This window comes from Bos indicus x Bos taurus, chromosome X (assembly GCF_003369695.1).
Source record: "Bos indicus x Bos taurus breed Angus x Brahman F1 hybrid chromosome X, Bos_hybrid_MaternalHap_v2.0, whole genome shotgun sequence".
Classification (NCBI taxonomy): Eukaryota; Metazoa; Chordata; class Mammalia; order Artiodactyla; family Bovidae; genus Bos; species Bos indicus x Bos taurus.
Window position 1 is genome coordinate 99200376 of NC_040105.1, and position 18725 is coordinate 99219100.

At 37.4% G+C, this 18725-nt stretch overlaps 1 protein-coding gene across 4 annotated transcripts in view; it reads right to left on the reverse strand.

Annotated features, from left to right (window-relative positions):
• DIAPH2 (diaphanous related formin 2) overlaps positions 1-18725 on the reverse strand; it is a 982036-nt gene that overhangs the window by 230567 nt on the left and 732744 nt on the right. For all 4 annotated transcript variants that reach the window (XM_027534395.1, XM_027534394.1, XM_027534393.1 and 1 more), the window contains one exon: positions 18350-18514. In XM_027534395.1, the coding sequence (XP_027390196.1) occupies positions 18350-18514 (165 nt within the window). The remainder of the gene's footprint in view (positions 1-18349; positions 18515-18725) is intronic.

The following is an 18725-nucleotide window of genomic DNA, read 5'->3' on the forward strand; positions in this document are numbered from 1 at the left end:
CAAGTCACTTTGGGATTTCACAATGACAAATGATGGGGTGAATGTAGACAAATTTAAGTAATTTAGTCAAATATTTGCTGAATCAATGTTGACAAAGGGTCAAAGGAATCATTAAAGTAATGAGAGGTTTTGGAAAAACTGGCCGAGGGAGGCAGGGGAGGAGACAGACAACAGCTAGAGGGCTTTGAAGCATTTAATACAGAAGATCATTTATTATTAGATGTCTAGCACAGGAGGAGCACAATTACTAGTTACAAATGTGGTTACCAATCAAGAAATATCTGCCGGCGACTATGTGTCATGTGCTCTGCGGTGTGACAAAAATTCACAGACGGGTGAGACATATATATTCCAGAGGAATTCACAGCGTAAAGGAGAAGGTAGGTCTGCACGCCATCAATTATAATGAGTGCAGTGTGACAAAAATCACATGAGCCATGTGATGCAAGCATATGAACTAGGGAGTGATGAAATCTCCCTGGAGTTGAGGGGGGAGAGAATAGGAAAGATGTAAAGGCAAAAATCGACATTGAATGAGTCTTGAAGGAAAAAAATGATTTCATAAGGTGGAAGAAAGATGGTGAGCACAAAGACATTTCAAGCAGAGGAAAAGAAGAGTGTTTGAGGAGGAGTTAGAGTGCCAAGGTTTCCAAATGCTTGTTGAGACTTTATTGTCACCCAGGTGTGGCCATTAAAGGTCTAAGAAAGTGAGTCTCACTAAGCCTGTGATCACCCTGTGCAGTATCCAAGATGAGGGCAGCAGTTCTGTCTCAGGGGCAATATGTAAAGACGTGAATGTCACCTGGAAAGGAAAGTGGAAATCAAGAGTGCAGTTGATAACCGCATCTCTTCCAATGAATAATTCCCATCTTCTCTGAAAGCTAACCCCTCTTAAGGAGGGACTGGATTTGAAAGTTAAAACGCAAGAGAGACGGTATCTGTTTTCTGCAATTTCCCTATCAGAAATTCACCTCCACACCCTTGTTTGCATGTGCTATATTAAAGGTCAGCAAGTGTTTTCTGCAAAGGGCCAGACAGTAAATATTTTCAGCCTTTGGGGTCATATGGACCCTGTCTCAAGCATTCAGCATTGCCATTACCATCACAGAATGCAAGCAGCCACAGAAATACATAAACAAAGGAGCTTGGCTGTGCGCCAATATGACTTTATTAATAAAAGCATAGGGCATGCTGGACTTGGCCCTGGATCATAGATTGCTGATCCCTAATCTATATGACAAGGGAGGCATTACCAAAGGATGCCAATCTGAAAAACACAGCTGGATTTTGAGACCACAACAGATAGGTTAAGTTGTGGAATGTCATTGATGGGAAGAAGTGAAATCCTAGACCTAGGAAGATTAGGCAGCTGCGTACATGATGTTATTTCAAGAGGTACAAGAAAAGTTGCCTTTCTCCCCAATATTTCCTCTATCAGCAAGCCATGCAGCAAGAAGTTCTTGACAGCAGATTAATCTGCCTCTGCCAGATTAAGGCACTGTCTGGAATTTAAAGGGCACACGTGTAGTAGAGAATGAGTGACATAGTACTGCATTAGTTTATCAGATCAATTAGCTGACAGCTGGCAGGGAACAAGGACCAGGATGAAAAGAATTCAAAATGAACTCAGTGTCTTTGTAAGTCCCATAGAATTTTTCATATTTTTGCATGAAAAATATGCTTTTATTCTATTACATGCTTTGCTATACATCCCATCTTTTGTCAGAGCTTCCTGTCTGCCTCTAGGTAAAGATCTCTGCATAGCCTCCATATTCTAGAAGATAAGGTTACTCTATTTAATTGAAATGATAAAGCCCTTGGGAAGACTCTTTCTCTCAAGAGGGGCAGAATTTATTTTTTTTCTCCTATACCACAGAAGGATATACAACTTATGAAAATAGTTTGGACTCATAATAAAAAACATCTAATAGTAACTAGTAAAGTCTTCTAAACAGGAATACACAGTGATTCCTACACTTATGGGGAAAAAAGTTGAAATGCTAAAATCTTAAGTCTTAATCTAAAATATTGATTGTACAAGGAACTTTATAACTAATGCTGAAACCTGTCAGCTCTTGCCATGTGGCTTTTCCATTTGGCAATTTTTTTCTTTCCATAGCACTTATTAGGTTCTAACAAAGTATACAATTTTTCTAATAATTATATTTATTGTTTATTATCTTACCTTTCCCTTTACAAGTCAAATTTCATAAAGGCAGAGGTTTTTAGTAAACTAAAAAGTGTCAGTACCTAGAATGGTATCTTTAATTTAGTGAATACTCAGTAAATATTTGCTGAATGAATGAATGAGATAAAGCAAGCAAGCAAGCTAGAAAAGCAGACCTGTCTTGTGTAAGTATATTCCAGCTAAAGACAGAAAATAAACAGGAAGGGTAACTTGGAAAAAAGCAAATAATTTTTTTCTATTTAAAGTTCTATTCACCAAGATTCTTTTTTAAACAATTTAAGTGTACATTTCACAGAAACATCTCCTTCATTTCTATTTTGTGAATTTTGAACTGTTGAGAATTCAAACAATGCCGAGCAGCAATGTACTTTTGTGTTCTCTATTTTATAGATACTCCTAATTGCTGGCCCTAATCCATCGAACTTGAACCTTCTTACCTGCTGGCAGAGCTCTGGATTAGTTTGGCTGCTTAGTCTCTGCACAGTCATGTTCAGGAAAGGAGTTCTGTCCCCATCCCATGGGTAAATCATGATTAATCTAAGATTCTTTTTGATGGTCATTAGTTAAGAGGTGGGCATGTGAGCGAATCCTGGACAACAGAATTTGATGAAAAAATCTGTCCAGGGGCTTCTGGAAAAGTTTTTCTCGTTAGCAAAACAAAAAAAACTTGATGGGAGACAATGACTTATTCTTTGTTATATATCACTATATTTGTATGTGATGCTTGAAACTACTGCAGCCATTTTGCAACCATGAGCCAACACACCAAGGGTGGCAGAGCAGAAGTATTTGCAAAATCCCAAGTCTAGGTGATTATATCACGAAGTTGCTAAATTAATCACACCTGTACCTGCTTTACCTCTACATTTCTTGTGATATGTGAGATTAAAATCATATTCTTAAGCCAAATTTAGTTATATCACAGTCAAAAGTATCCCGATAGATTATGAAAAAGGACAAATATCAAAATATGCTTGTCTGTTTTAAATTGAGTTAAAGCAATTATTTTCAGGCACTAAGAAAAATATTCAAGAAACAATATCTACATATACAAGCAGTTATATTTACAGTAATAGTTGTACATTAATTTGCTGTATTCATTAAAGCCCATTACCTAAATGGTGATCTAAAACATATTCAGCCTAAATAATGCTCAAATAGAATAAAAATGTATTTCTATGAAAATATTATATATTTAGACTTTTAATATAGTATGAAAGAACCACAACATAATTATGATTATGTGATAATCATAATCATAAGGCAATATACTTTATCTTAAATTGATTTTTTATTTATAAATCTTGTATTTTAAACTAAGGAGCAAGAACTTGGGGAAATACTTTCTTAGGGATATCATCTGATGAAGGAGATGTCATCTGATGAAGGCTTATAACACTAAAAATAATCTTCAAAATCAAGTTTCCAGGTTGTTAGGGACATCAACCCATATCTCCTATCTAGAGATTACAATAGGTCACTATAATAGTTATTATTTTATCTATATTTTACTTGATTATCTGTCTTGCTCTTCTGAATCACTGTTGCATTTGTCTCTAATGTACATGGAAATTGTTTCTTTTTCTTCTAGACCAAGGACAAATGAGCAAAAAAAATTATACATTATTCCAAACTATTCCATCTCCAGTATAAACAAGTTTGGCTCTTTCATGCCCTATTAATAAAATCTGAAAAAAATAAAATGACTTCAGCTAAACCATCACACTGAGTCATACCACTAATTTGAACATAGAATTTTTAAGATCTTGAAGAATAATACACTTTGAACATATTACTGGCCCCTTGCCAGGGAGAAGTTTGATGAGGGCATTATGTAAAACAAAAAGAGAAGGAAGATTATACTGGTTTATTTACAGGTGACTCCCAATAGTCAATGATGATTAGCATGGCACCAACGATCAGGTATTCTGAAAAAATCATCATGAAATGAGCTAATTAATATTTTAAATCACAACTAAAGGTATAACTAATAGCACTATACACTAAATGCTGATGATCATACACATACAGGCATAAGCTGCTAGGAATTATTACAAGTAAATAAAAATTTTAGAGCTTAAATCTTCACAAGATTTTATTTTAAGAAAAATATATTCACAATCTAAATACATATATACATGCAAAGAAATGTCTAGAAGAATGTATGGCAAGCTATTAATATTAGTTATCTCTGGGTAGTAGGATTTCAGTTGATTCTTTTTTCTTTTTTGACTATGGTTTCCAATTTTCCTAAAATTTACATGCACGATTTAAAAATTTTATGAGTCATATGAACCAGAACATCTTTCAATGATTAGTAATAAAAACGATAATACACATCCCTTGGCAGTGGCAATAATGGAGAGGACCTAAAGGCCCCGGGAAAAACAAAAACAAAAAACAATACTTTTCATTGATCAATAATTGAAATTACTGTTGTATACTAAATTGATATGACAAACAGATACATTATTAATTCATCTAGTACAAATTTTGCTTCTTAAAAAAAAAAAAAAAAAAAAAAACTTTAACAGATAACCCTAAGGTCAGGCTTCTCAATCTTGGCAAGGATTATTTCTTTGTTGTGGGGGACCTTAACATACATTGTATGATGTTTAGTGGCATTCTAGGCTTCACCCATTAGATGCTAGGAGCACTTCCTCCCTGTTTGTGACAAACAAAAGTGTCTCTAGACCTTGCCAAATGTCTCCTGGGAAGCAAGATCATCCCTGAATAAGACCCACTACTCCGAAGTAACACCAGACAAGTCAGTCTTTAAGGAATTGATTTTGCCCTAGATAAACTGGCTCAATTGACCTATTGCTCGAGAGAGCTGTCAGTCATAAGAAGTAACTGAAGCTTGGTTACTCCTTGTCCAAGCATATTATGGAATAACGTTTAGATCATAATAACTGCCTGAAAGCTGCTTCCCTGTAAATGAAACAGCTATCTTTCTAATCTGAACTCATCATAGAAAACTAGGAAATATACATATTTATCACTAAACATTAACACCAAATCAGTTGGGGAGGAATAAAAAAGGAAAGACTTCTTTAAATGTGAAAGGCTGCGATACAAGTCACTTCTTTGAAGGCATCCTTACATCAGACAAAACAAATGTCTCTCTCTCCTCTCACAAGCCCTTTGTATATATGTATCATTTTATTATTAGAATTTGTTGCTTCAATGCTCTTTCCCACTAGAATGTGAGATCTGGATGACCAAATTTTTGATTTTCTTCATCATTGGTCATTTGGTTCATTCATTGCTGAAATAATTCATTGAATCAATGAATGATATATATATATATATGAACGTGTGTATATATATATATATACATACATACATACATACACTTAGTGATTAGCACCACTCTTGACACATGGTAGGCTGATCACAGAGTAGTCACAGTAGTGCTGGTCACAGAGGATTTGCAGATAAACACATTACAGGGTAAAATGTGCTAGGATGGAGGTATGAAAGTGCCCAGAAGGGACGTCCAGACCAAAGTTGAGGCAGTAGGGAGGGTTTCTTAGATGAAGTGACTTAAACACTTTGGTAAGGGAACTGAAGAGGAAGTGTGGGAAGAAGAAGGGGGAGTGATATAGGGAAAATGGAGCTCCATGGGTATGGTTCCAAGGAGAGTCCTGTCTTCTACTGCCTGTAGTGCTAGGGCCACTTTTCTGATGAACAAATAAGGGTGAAGCAGAATGAAGACAAACAGCAAGCTGAAAGGGTAGCCCCAGTAGCATTTTAGCCTCTGGCATCTTCCTGCTTAGGTTTTAACAGGCAGGCTTTGATAATAATCAATAGCTTTGGCCAATCTCAGGCTCACCAGGAAGGTCAGCTCATATACCTTCTAGCTTATTTTATAACTTCCTTACTAATGAAACTTAGTAGGATCCTGTGAGACTCCTGGGCATGGAAGCCTTTTTGCATTCATCTTTTCTTGTTTGAAGGGAATAAATTACAGCCTTTCATGACCTTCTCCGAAAGGCAGATTACAACAGCTGCTAATCAGGGAAGGGAGGGAACACAGAGACAAAGGAGGAACAGCCAGGAAACAATAGTCCAGCCTTGGGGCAGGGTCCTGGTTTCACCTCAAGGGATTTGTTTTTCAGTTGCTCACTCCTGTCCTATTCTTTGTCACCCCATGGACTGCAGCACACCAGGCTTCCCTGTCCTTCACCATCTCCCAGGAAGGGGAAAAGTTAAAATTTTACATAACTTCCTTCATGGGGTCTCAAAGAGTTGGACATGACTGAGTGACTGAACTGAATAATTCAATTCAGAATTTCTCCTTCTGCCTCTGTAACTCAGCTTGCCCCTTGCAAAGTTTAGATCACGTAGGTCACAGTCTCAGAAAGTGGGGACTTGCAATGCTAGGAACTGGAGTTTATCTCACTCACCCTTCTCCTGTTCTTTGCAATCACCCAGCTCCTGCAAACCTGCTTAATCACGCCTGTCCAGGTTAGGCATCCCCCTCCCCACCTTGACCACTGTTCACGCACATGCGAAACCCTTAGTTTAAACCAGCCTAATAACAGCTAGTGTTGCCCACTACAGTCTGTCTATAAAAACTCTGTAATGCTTTTGTTCAGGGCTCAGAGCTTGAAGTGTAAATTCCTCTGGGCCCGCTGGCATAATAAACCTGAGTTGTCCAACTCTCTGAGTGTGGTGCTTGGTTTCTCGAGTACTGGTTTCTGCAACACCAGAGACTGCTCAAACTCATATTCATTGAGTCAGTGATGCCATCCAACCATCTCATCCTCTGTCGTCCCCTTCTCCTCCCGCCTTCAATCTTTGCCAGCATTAGGGTCTTTTGGAATGAGTTAGCTCTTCCTATCAGGTGGCCAAAGTATTGGAGCTTCAGCATCAGTCCTTCAGTGAATATTCAGGATTGATTACTTTAGGATTGACTGATTTGATCTCCATGCAGTCCAAGGAGCTCTCAAGTCTTCTCCAACAACACCGGTCAAAAGCATCAATAATTTAAGGCTCAGCCTTCTGTCCAACTCTCACATCCACACATTACTAATGGAAAAGCCATAGCTTTAATTAGACGGACCTTTGTTAGAAAAGTAGTATCTCTACTTTTTAATATGCTGTCTAGATTTCTCATAGATTTTCTTCCAAGGAGTAAACGTCTTTTAATTTCATGGCTGCAGTCACCATCTGCAGTGATTTTGGAGCCTCCAAAATAGTCTCTCACTGTTTCCATTGTTTCCCCATCTATATGTCATGAAGTGATAGGATGGGATGCTTCGACATTAGTTTTTTGAATGTTGAGTTTTAAGCCAGCCTTTGCACTCTCCTCTTTCACTTTCATCAATAGGCTCTTTAGTTTCTCTTTGCTTTTTGCCATAAGGGTGGCGTCATCTGCATATCTGAGGTTGTTGATATTTCTCCCAGCTATCTTGATTCCAGCTTGTGCTTTATCCAGCCCTAGCATTTCACATGATGCATATAAGTTAAATAAGCAGGGTGACAATATACAGGCTTGACGGACTCCTTTCCCAATTTGGAACTAGTCCATTCTTCCATGTCTGGTTCTAACTGTTGCTTCTTACCTGCATACAGGTTTCACAGGAGACAGCTACAGTGATCCTGTATTCCCATCTCTTTAATTTAAATTTATTTATTTTAATTGGAGGCTAATTAGTTTATAATATTGTATTGGTTTTGCCATACATCAACATGAATCTGCCACGGGTGTACACGTGTTCCCCATCCTGAACTCCGCTCCCACCTCCCTCCCCATACCATCCCTCTGGGTCATCCCAGTGCACCAGCCCCAAGCATCCTGTATCCTGCATTGAACCTGGACTGGCCATTAGTTCCTTATATGATATTATACATGTTTCAATGCCATTCTCCCAAATCATCCCACCCTCTCCCTCTCCCACAGAGTCCAAAAGACTGTTCTATACATCTGTGTCTCTTTTGGTGTTTCGCATACAGGGTTATCATTACCATCTTTCTAAATTCCATATATATGTATTAGTATACTGTATTGGTGTTTTTCTTTCTGGCTTACTTCACTCTGTGTAATAGGCTCCAATTTCATCTCTTTAAGAATTTTCCAGTTTGTTGTGATCCACACAGTCAAAGACTTTAACGTAGTCAATGAAGCAGAAGTAGACGTTTCTCTGGAAATTTCTTGCTTCTTTGATGATCCAACAGATGTTGGTAATTTGATCTCTGGTTCTTCTTCCTTTTCTAAAACCAGCTCGAATACATGGAAAGTTCTCGGTTCACATACTGTTGAAGCATACCTTGGAGAATTTTGAGCATTACCTTGCTAGTGTATGAAATGAGTGAAATTGTGTGGTAGTTTGAACATTCTTTGGCATTGCCTTTCTTTGGTATTGGAATGAAAACTGACCTTTTCCAGTCCTCTGGCCACTGCCGACTTTTCCAAATTTGCTGGCATATTGAGTGCAGCACTTTCACAGCATCATCTTTTAAGATTTGAAATAGCTCAACTGAAATTCCATCACCTCCACTAGCTTTGTTTGTAGAGATGCTTCCTAAGGCCCACTTGACTTTTCACTCCAGGATGTCTGGCTCTAGGTGAGTGATCACACCCTCTGTTGGTTATCTGGGTCATGAAGATCTTTTTTTGTATAGTTCTTCTGTGTATTCTTGCCACCTCTTCTTAATCAGACTGGTTCCAAATAGGAAAAAGGAGTACGTCAAGGCTGTATATTGTCACCCTGCTTATTTAACTTACATGCAGAGTACATCATGAGAAACGCTGGGCTGGAGGAAGCACAAGCTGGAATCAAGATTGATGGGAGAAACATCAATAACCTCAGATATGCAGATGACACCACACTTATGGCAGAAAGCGAAGAAGAACTATGGAGCCTCTTGATGAAAGTGAAAGAGGAGAGTGAAAAAGTTGGCTTAAAGTTCAACATTCAGAAAACTAAGATCATGGCATCCGGTCCCATCACTTCATGGCAAATAGATGGGGAAACAATGGAAACAGTGGCTGACTTTATTTTTCTGGGTTCCAAAGTCACTGTAGATGGTGACTGCAGCCATGAAATTAAAAGATGCTTACTCCTTGGAAGGAAAGTTACGACCAACCTAGACAGCATATTAAAAAGCAGAGACATTACTTTGTCAACAAAGGTCCATCTAGTCAAGGCTATGGTTTTTCCAGTGGTCATGTACGGATGTGAGATTTGGACTATAAAGAAAGCTGAGCATGAAGAATTGATGCTTTGTAACTGTGGTGTTGGAGAAGACTCTTGAGAGTCCCTTGGACTGCAGGAGATCCAACCAGTCCATCCTAAGGGAGATCAGTCCTGGGTGTTCATTTGAAGGACTGATGTTGAAGCTGAAACTCCAATACTTTGGTCACCTGATGGGAAGAGCCGACTTATTGGAAAATATGATACTGGGAAAGATTGAGGGCAGGAGGAGAAGGGGGCAACAGAGAAGAAGATGGCTGGATGGCATCACCGACTCAATGGACATGGGTTTGGGTGGAGTCCACGAGTTGGTGATAGACCGGGAGGTCTGGCGTGTTGTGGTTCATGGGGTCGCAAAGCGTTGGACACGACTGAGCGACTGAACTGAACTTCTTAATCTTCTGCTTCTGTTAGGTCTATAACGTTTTTGTCCTTTGTTGTGCCCATCTTTGCATGAAATGTTCCCTCGGTATCTCTAATTTTCTTGAAGAGATCTCTAGTCTTTCCCATTCTACTGTTCTTTATTTCTTTGATCACTTAGGAAGGCTTTCTGTCTCTCCTTGCTATTCTTCAGAACTCAGCGTTCAGATGGGTATATCTTTCTTTTCCTTCTTGCCTTTTGTGTCTCTTCTTTTCTCAGCTATTTGAAAGACCTCCTCAGACAACCATTTTGCCTTTTTGTATTTCTTTTTCTTGGGGATGGTTTTGATCACCACCTCCTGTACAATATTACGAAACTCTGTCAATAGTTCTGCAGGCATTCTATCAGATCTAATCCCTTGAATCTATTTATCATTTCTACAGTATAATTGTAAGGGACTGAAGTCATACCTTTATGGCTTAGTGGTTTTCCCTACTTTCTTCAATTTAAGCCTGAATTTTGCGATAAGGGGTTCATGATCTGAGCCACAGTCAGCTCCCTGTCATGTTTTTGTTGACTGTATAGAGCTTCTCCATCTTTGGCCAGAAAAAATATAATCAATCTGATTTCAGTATTGATCATCTGGTGTTGTCCATGTCAAGGGATATACCTAACATCTTTGAGATCTTCTGCAGACTAAAACTCCCACCAAATGGAACATGAACTACTTGATGGAGCATTCTTCATTCCAGAGAGAAGCTCATAGTTTGATAACCTGAAAAACCACAGCTCATCAGCAGACCACGTGAGGCTCGATTACAGTAATGCAGGCCCTGCACACAACCTGATCCAAATTATCAACTCCATCCTTGAACCATTGCTATAAAACTCCTCACCCAATCCTCCTGGGTTGGGACACATGGTTTAGTGGGGCCCGAGCCCACTGTGTTCCTCTTTGTCTGGTAAATCAATAAAGCTATTCTTTCCTACTTCACCCAAAACTCTGTTTCCAAGATTTGATCCAGCACCAGTGCACAGAAGCTGAATTTCAGCATAATTTCTTGGTGGTTGGAAATAAATTTAATAACTTATTTATGGGGAACACTTACTTGAAAAATTCTAAATGAAGTGTTATTGCTAGAACTAAAGATAATGTATTTTGTTTCCTGCTTCTATTTATTACTAGACTTTAATGAGAAAAGTAGGTATTGAACTGATTTTGTTAATATTTTCAGTGTTAGCTATCACATTATCTTAGATTTCTAAAGGGTAATATCTAGTTTGCCATAAACAATTATGAAAACTTAGAGAAATATTTTTAGAAACACTTATGATATCTTAAAGAGTAGGGAATGGCAACCCACTCCAATATTCTTGCCTGGAAAATTCCATGGGCAGAGGGGCCTGGCAGGGTGCACAGGGCCACAAAGAATTGGACATGATTGAGTGACTGAGCACACATACATGGTATCTTAAAATTTTATAATATTAATCTAAAATGTGTACACATTTTAAAACCATTTATACCAGTAGGCGTTTTTCTCTGGGGAATATGAGTTTTCTTTATCCATGTATGCCTTTATTACATCTTCCTTTAGTTCCTTACAATACAATATTTACCTTTTTTATACAAGGAACAATAATATCAGAAAAATAGGGCATCTACTTCTGGTCCAAAGTAAACAGTCAAACAGAATACAAGTTGATAGGTAACACTGTTTTCTAAAGAAGAATTCAATGATGTCTGTATAATACACTAAAATCTGTTCTCTGGTATAGCTGGGGAATGAGGTATTCTGGTCAAATATTCTGCTTAATAATGTTACCATATATTTTACATGGATTGCATATTTTCAAAGAGTTGAAATAGCTCAAAATAAACCTAAGGCTATGTAGCCAGGGTGGTTCCAGCTGAGCTCAAAGGGAATTATCTGGGTGTGTGTGATTAAACAGAGGGAGCTGGTGGGACCTTAGGGCTCTATTTGCATGAAAGGATTTATACTGGTACTTTATTTATCCCTTACTTCTAGGAAAAGGAAGATTCCTTCCTAGTTGCTTAATGAAAGGGAGAAAGGATGGCAATGGAGGGGTTTATAGTCTTATGATCCTCTTTAGGTCTCTAGAACATGAAAAAAAAAATTAATTCTCCAAGGAGAAAGGAATCAGAAGAAAAAAGAAAGAAACTTTTTAAGAAGGGTCCTCAGAAGCATGGCTTTGTCTGCACTGAGCATAACCCCATAGTTTAGTACTTCAAGGATTGGAAAAATTGGAACATTGGTAAAATTGGAACATCAGGAGACTGCAACCTTGGTCGAGATGTGGGCATTATCATTGAGGGCAACCCAAGGAGCTTTGCCAGCAAAAGGTATTTGGGTTGGGAGTGGGAGCTGTAGGACAGAAAGGGCACGACTTTGTCTTTGTTCAGTGCTATATTCTTATCACCCTAGAATAGTAGGCACTCAAATATTTGTGGGCAAGTATCAAGTAGTGACTATAGATGACATGTTTTTGAGCCCAAATGAAATGACTCTATATGTACTTTTGGGAGTGGAGACTTTGCAGAGAGCTTGAGTCCTGCTAATGGGGATAAAGAAGAAATAACTGGGAATATTTGGATCATTGTTACTATGGTAAACATATGACTTCACAGGTGATGAGACACTTTGCTTCAAATAAAACTATACTATTCAAGAGGCACAGAAACATCTTTGCTGTTTCTCAAGGGCATCTTCATAATGTTATGAAAGTGAAAGTGTTAGTCAGTTGTGTCCAGCTCTTTCGACTCTATGGACTGTAGCCCTCCAGGCTCCTTTGACCATGGAATTCTCCATGCAAGAATACTAGAAGAGGTTGTCATTTCCTTCTCCACGGGATCTTCCCAACCCAGGGATTGAATCCACATCTCCTGCTTGGCAGGCAGATTCTTCACCATCTGAGCCACCAGGGAAGCTCTTATAATAATAATTACCATTTTATTGGCAAAGTAAAGATGCATCAATTTATGAAGCATCTGATAGATTTTGGATAATGGAACTCTACATAATAGATTTTACATTACTGATTAAGACTCTTCTTTGTTAAATAACATATTTGGTTTCTTACATAAGTCCACCATTTTTACAATATTGTGCTAAATTTTCCTTTAAATGTCAAGTGCTTTGTGAATTGAAGGCTTAAAAATATGTCAAAATAACTTAGTCTTCTTGGATCAGGAATTATATGCACCATCCTTTATGCAAAAATTCATCCTCATTTCTTTAAAGGCAAATTGCCTTTAATGAATGAATAAAATGTTCTATATATCATCAATTTAGTTGTTTGAGTCTAAGTAAATGCAGATATTCACCTTGGTTTCCAGTTATAGTTCAGATTCAGATATGACTGAGGCTTTGTAAAGAGGAAAATGGCTTGAGGAAAATGAGAGCTTCTCAAAATCAACTAATCTCCATAAGCCAAAATGGCTACAAGGAGCTCTCAAATAAGGTTACACTTTAAAAGAACAATTACTTTAAGATAGAAGAAAAAACATCCCTGAGAATTAAGAGTGACTTTGAGGGTCCAAACTCCTGATGCTGCACTAGTTGCTGCTGCTGCTGCTAAGTCACTTCAGTCGTGTCCGACTCTGTGTGACCCCATAGACGGCAGCTCACCAGGCTCCCCCGTCCCTGGGATTCTCCAGGCAAGAACACTGGAGTGGGTTGCCATTTCCTTCTCCAATGCATGAAAGTGAAAAGTGAAAGTGAAATCGCTCAGTCGTGTCTGACTCTTAGTGACCCCATGGACTGCAGCCCACCAGGCTCCTCCATCCATGGGATTTTCCAGGCAAGAGTACTGGAGTGGGGTGCAATTAACTACAGAAGCAATTAACACAGGATGATGATCATAAATTTGCCTCCGAGCATTCATTTAGTTTTGATGCTGTGCTCCCCAAATTTCTCTCTGTTCTAAGAGGTTTAGGTCCTCTTAGTTACTTCCTGTTGTTTTGTTCTGCTGTTTCCATACTGCCTATACTTGACTTTTCCCAGTTTGGGAGGAGAGTTCAAGTTTGGTGGTTATGGCTTATTCAGCCAAACTTAGGATGGCTTAAGGTAATCTTTGCTCTTTTGAAAACCACTTTCATTTTCAACATTTTGATCTTATCCTGAGGACACAAGTCATTAAAGAATCCTGAGTCAGGAAAGTAACATTATCTTGTTTGTTTGCTTTTTTAAGCTTTACTTTGACTATAATGTGGGGAATGGATTAGAAGTTAGAAATGGTAAGAGATGGAGGCAGAGAGACCAGTCAGATTGTACTAATCCAGCTTGTACTAGTCCAGCTGAGAGATGGTGTGGGGCCAGAACTAAAGTAGAGTCAGCGGGTTTGAAGAGAAATGTGTGAAGACCAAAGATTTAGGAGGCAGAATCAACAAGGGACTTCCCAGGCGGCAGAGTAGTAAAGAATACTTCTGCCAATGCAGGAGACACAAGTTCAATTCCTGGGTAGGGAAGATCCCCTGGAATAGGAAATGGCAAACTACTCTAGCATTCTTGCCTGGGAAATTCCATGGACAGAGGACCCTGGCGGGTTACAGTTCATGGGGGTGCAAAAAATTGGACATGACTGAGCAACTGAACACGAGAAGCAAAAGGACTGAACAATGGCATAAAACTCTGATTTATAGATATCACTTAACCTCCTAACACTTGGCCATTTTAATGGTCATCTAAGAGGTGTTGAAAAATGGTTAAAGTCTTGATTTTTCAAAAAAATTGTTTAATTGTCAGATGAACAGTAGCAAATACTTATTTTGTTGAGGAGAAATCTGCTAGCATTCTTAATAGTAATAGTAACATTTTCTGAAGTTAGGTCAATGAATCTAATCTTATAAAGCTCTGTTCCTCTATTTCTAGGAGATGAGGATGCTCACACAATGAATATTTACTGAGTGCCTGGGTAACAGATTGTTCTTTAAAAGACAAAGCAAAACAAAAACACGGAAGCAGCAGGAAACTGACAGAATTAAAAGAGAAAAGAAATATTTTCTATAATTTATTTGGAGCTATGAAAGTTATTGAAGTATAATACTTGCCTCGAACATTTCCCAACAGCTGAAATTAATTTTTATGCCTAAGCAAGATACTGCATGGTGGTGAAACATATAAGGTTCACTGATTTTGAATATTCTATTCAAAATATCTCAAAAGAAAAAAGACTGTGCAGTCAACTTTTGAACTAGTAGAACGACTGAAGCATAAAGGAGAATAAGCAAAAGAGATGTTTCAATATTGTATAAACATGGAATTCAACTTTCTTCCACAAAATATTCAACTTAATTTTAGGTGTTATTAATTAACCTTGCCTGTATTAATAAGCAGTTTTAAAAACTTTCCTGCTCTCAGACAAGCTAGCTAGAAAGAGAGTCTTAATTCTGAACTTAGAAATGTTTCCAATTACATATATCCTTATGTCAATATATAGGACATGCAACTGAACATCTAGAATATCCTTATTAGTTGAGTAATATATAACAGGAATGATATGAATAAGTTATAGAGCAATATCTCATTGATATTATCCAATTGTGCTTTCATTCATTTGAATGTGATTATTTTAAAAAAGGTCTTAGTCCATAATGTCCAACCCTTTATGTTTACTTCCATTTGTACTATCCTTTAGAGGCTATCTCTTTAAGGAAGATTTTTTTTGGTCTTTGCATTTTGTTTATGCTATACATGCCAAATAGATCTCCCAAGATGAAACTCTGAGCTCATTTGGAAGTAATTTTTGGTAGCACATGAATCAGAACTCTTATTTTCTTGTCAGCACTACTGGTATTTTATTGTTTCCATCTATAGTCCAATATGCTTTTAAGTGCCAAGAACCCTAAGGCTAAACACACAAAGCACTAAGAAAATGGGAACTTTTGGCGATGCCAACTTTGGCCTCTCTTTCAGGGCTATTCCCTCCCCTGGGAGAGTAAAATCACTTTAAGTGCAGTATGAAACAGGGCCATGATGAGCACAGATGATTGACTGAAGTTGGTGATGTTGACTTAGGAGTCTTCAGCTTATAGGTCAGGTGTAAAACCCTTAAACCTGCTTGTCAAAGTCAGCTTGTCAAAGTCCTATGGATTTTTCCAGACTGCCTAAATGTCACTTTCTCTTTGACAGCTTCTCTGGGCAGTTCTGGCAGGGTTAGGTAGCTCCTCTTTTGTATTATTATAGCACCTGATATATTCCTATAGCAGCACTTATCAAACTATATTGCATTTGTCCATCTCCCTCCACTCATGGATAGAGATAAACCATTCTCTTCCTTTTATCTCTGGACTAGAGCATTACCAAAATCACGCTGGCTCTCAACAAGTAATAATTGAATGGATGGGCAAAGAATGACTAGTAATTCTCTCCATCTGCACAGAATAGGTTATGACATGTTCTCACATCGTGGTAAGGAAGACATGGAAGGAATTATCACGCATATTTTATAAATGAGGAAACTCCAGAGATGTTATATGACTAATCCAAACTCAAAACAGCTAAAAAGTTGCATACCTACTTTTCATGCCAGTAAGTTGACAAGGATTTGTAAATAGAAGTAGTAGTATTCAGTAGGACAGATGGCAATGGCTGACAAAAGATACAGTGTAGGAGTGGTTACCTGTTATGAAAGCTCCCAAACTCTTAGCAGGTTCTCAAAAAGGTAACTTCCATGCACACAAAACCAGACTTCAGGTATTTACAACAAGAATGATTTGTGACAAATAAATCATTTCCCTGTATTCAAGCTACACCCACAGTGAAGCCAGGAGACAAAGAGACATAACCTATTTATGTACACAATACAAATCTCTTTCTCTCAAAGTCCCACCATTAATCATAGACTCTAAAAAGGAAGAAGTGCTTAGAGATCAGTAGTGTAATTCTGTCATTTCCTAACTAGCTAACTAGCTAGAAAGATAAATGACTTAACCTAACCACATAGGTTATTTGTGAGAGCACCAGGACATACAATTAGTTCTTATCATTAATATCCTTAGCTTTTTAAAATTATGATTGAGAGATAATATAACTATAGCTCTTAGGAAGTCTTCTAAGCAACTGGATAATAAGACTAAACATAGGCTGTCACAGAAGAATTGTCCTTAAATAAATGTTGCAACATGAGAGAAGTATAGCAAATTTTACTTTGTGTCCATGTATTGGGGAGGTGAGGGGCACATAATATGACAAGCAGTGTTTTAGGATACCATTCATGTTAAAACAAAATCCTTTTTCATAGAGATTGACAATATTAATTACATTTATTTATCTCTTTATTCACCCATAGACATTGATGCTATCCAAACAATTATTTGATTTTTCTCTTTTCCATGTGTCAATTAAAGTGTATTTACTAGTCCCCAATCCTTTTAACAGATTTTTTATTATTTTCAAAAATAATTCAAGTAGTTATAAACTGAGTGTGTTCCTATGTTCATGTCATCTTTACAACGTCAAAGTTTTGAAAAAAACAATTCTACCAATAGAACATGTTTTACTACTAAAAAATAAAATATGCATGCCTATTAAGGGGCAAAGAACAATGACCAAACTAAGCTAATATTCTCAATAAAAAATAAGACAAATAATCATATTTATGAAAGTTTTTCGTTTAGTTTCTATTTCCAAAGCTGAGGTGTACTCTGGGTCACATGTCCTAAATCAGCAAATGAAAGCAAATGTTTTCTACAAGTATGTTTGTAGCTCATAGACCATGTAAATGACTCCAAAATCAAATTATTTAATGGGGCCAATACCATCAATTAAAATAGAGAGCCTTATTTAGCAAATAATTGCTTTGCGGATAGAAACATACCTCAAACTGCAATGAATTAGTTTGTTGACAGATCTTCCTGCTGGGCATAATTGCTAGAATTCCTTCTTTAAAAAATGGACTTGTTAAATATCAACTATTGTACACATCTTTATGTTATGATCATAAAGATCACAGAGACTGTGCTTTACTATGCCTTCACTGAATGTAAAGAACTATTTCCACAGCATTTATACAACAAAGTTTTTGCTTTCCTCTAGCATCATAACTGGCACCCTGATGATCTACCTCCAATTAATGCTAATATTTACCGTTTCCCCCAAGAGTTACAGTTTGAAGAAGGAGAGCCCACATTTCTTTAGGTATTCCAGGCCATTTATATCGTCCAATTTAGAATCAATTTCTCATCTAGACTATGAAAGAAATTAGTTCATCAATCAAAGCATTTTAATACATTGAGTAAAAAAGGATTTTAGATGTTAATTTTTAAGCTAGGTCAAATTATAATATTATGCTGTTTAAAGAATCAGGGTCATTTGAGTATCAACTCATTCATTTTCTATAAAATTTCAGCAGGAAAATTCCCATGTGTGCCTAAAGTTGAAGATAATTCATTTAGGTTCCCATTATACGGTAAGCCAGCCAACAATTTTTATCCATGTCACAGGTATAAAAGAACTGTCAATTCCTGTTAAACGGCTGTAACATGAAATCAATGTTGTCAATCGGTACATAAAATAAAATTCTTATGGAAGAAACCAAAGCAACAAGCCTTGCAAGACTTTAAGGCATATTACTCACCAGGAACAAAGTTCGAAAGTTGCTGAGATCACCAAAGAATTCTTCTATGCTCACAGTCTTAGAGTCAAAAATAAAGTATTCTCCAAGATTCTCATAGAGCTTTACCATGTTGTTGTGCATGGTGAGTAGTTTTTCATACTGGTCTCTGGCACTCTTTGTAAAGCTGTAGCTTTCTGTTAAGGAACATGATCCACATAGTACCTTAAAGGCAATCATTAGATGTTAAGATTGAATTATACCATCATTTCTGTAAATACTTCTGCATTACTTTGCTAAGGTTACCATAACAAAATACCACAGACTGAGTAACTTAACAGAAATTCATTTTCTCATAGTTTAACAGGCTAGCAATCCAATATTAAGCTGTCAGCAAATC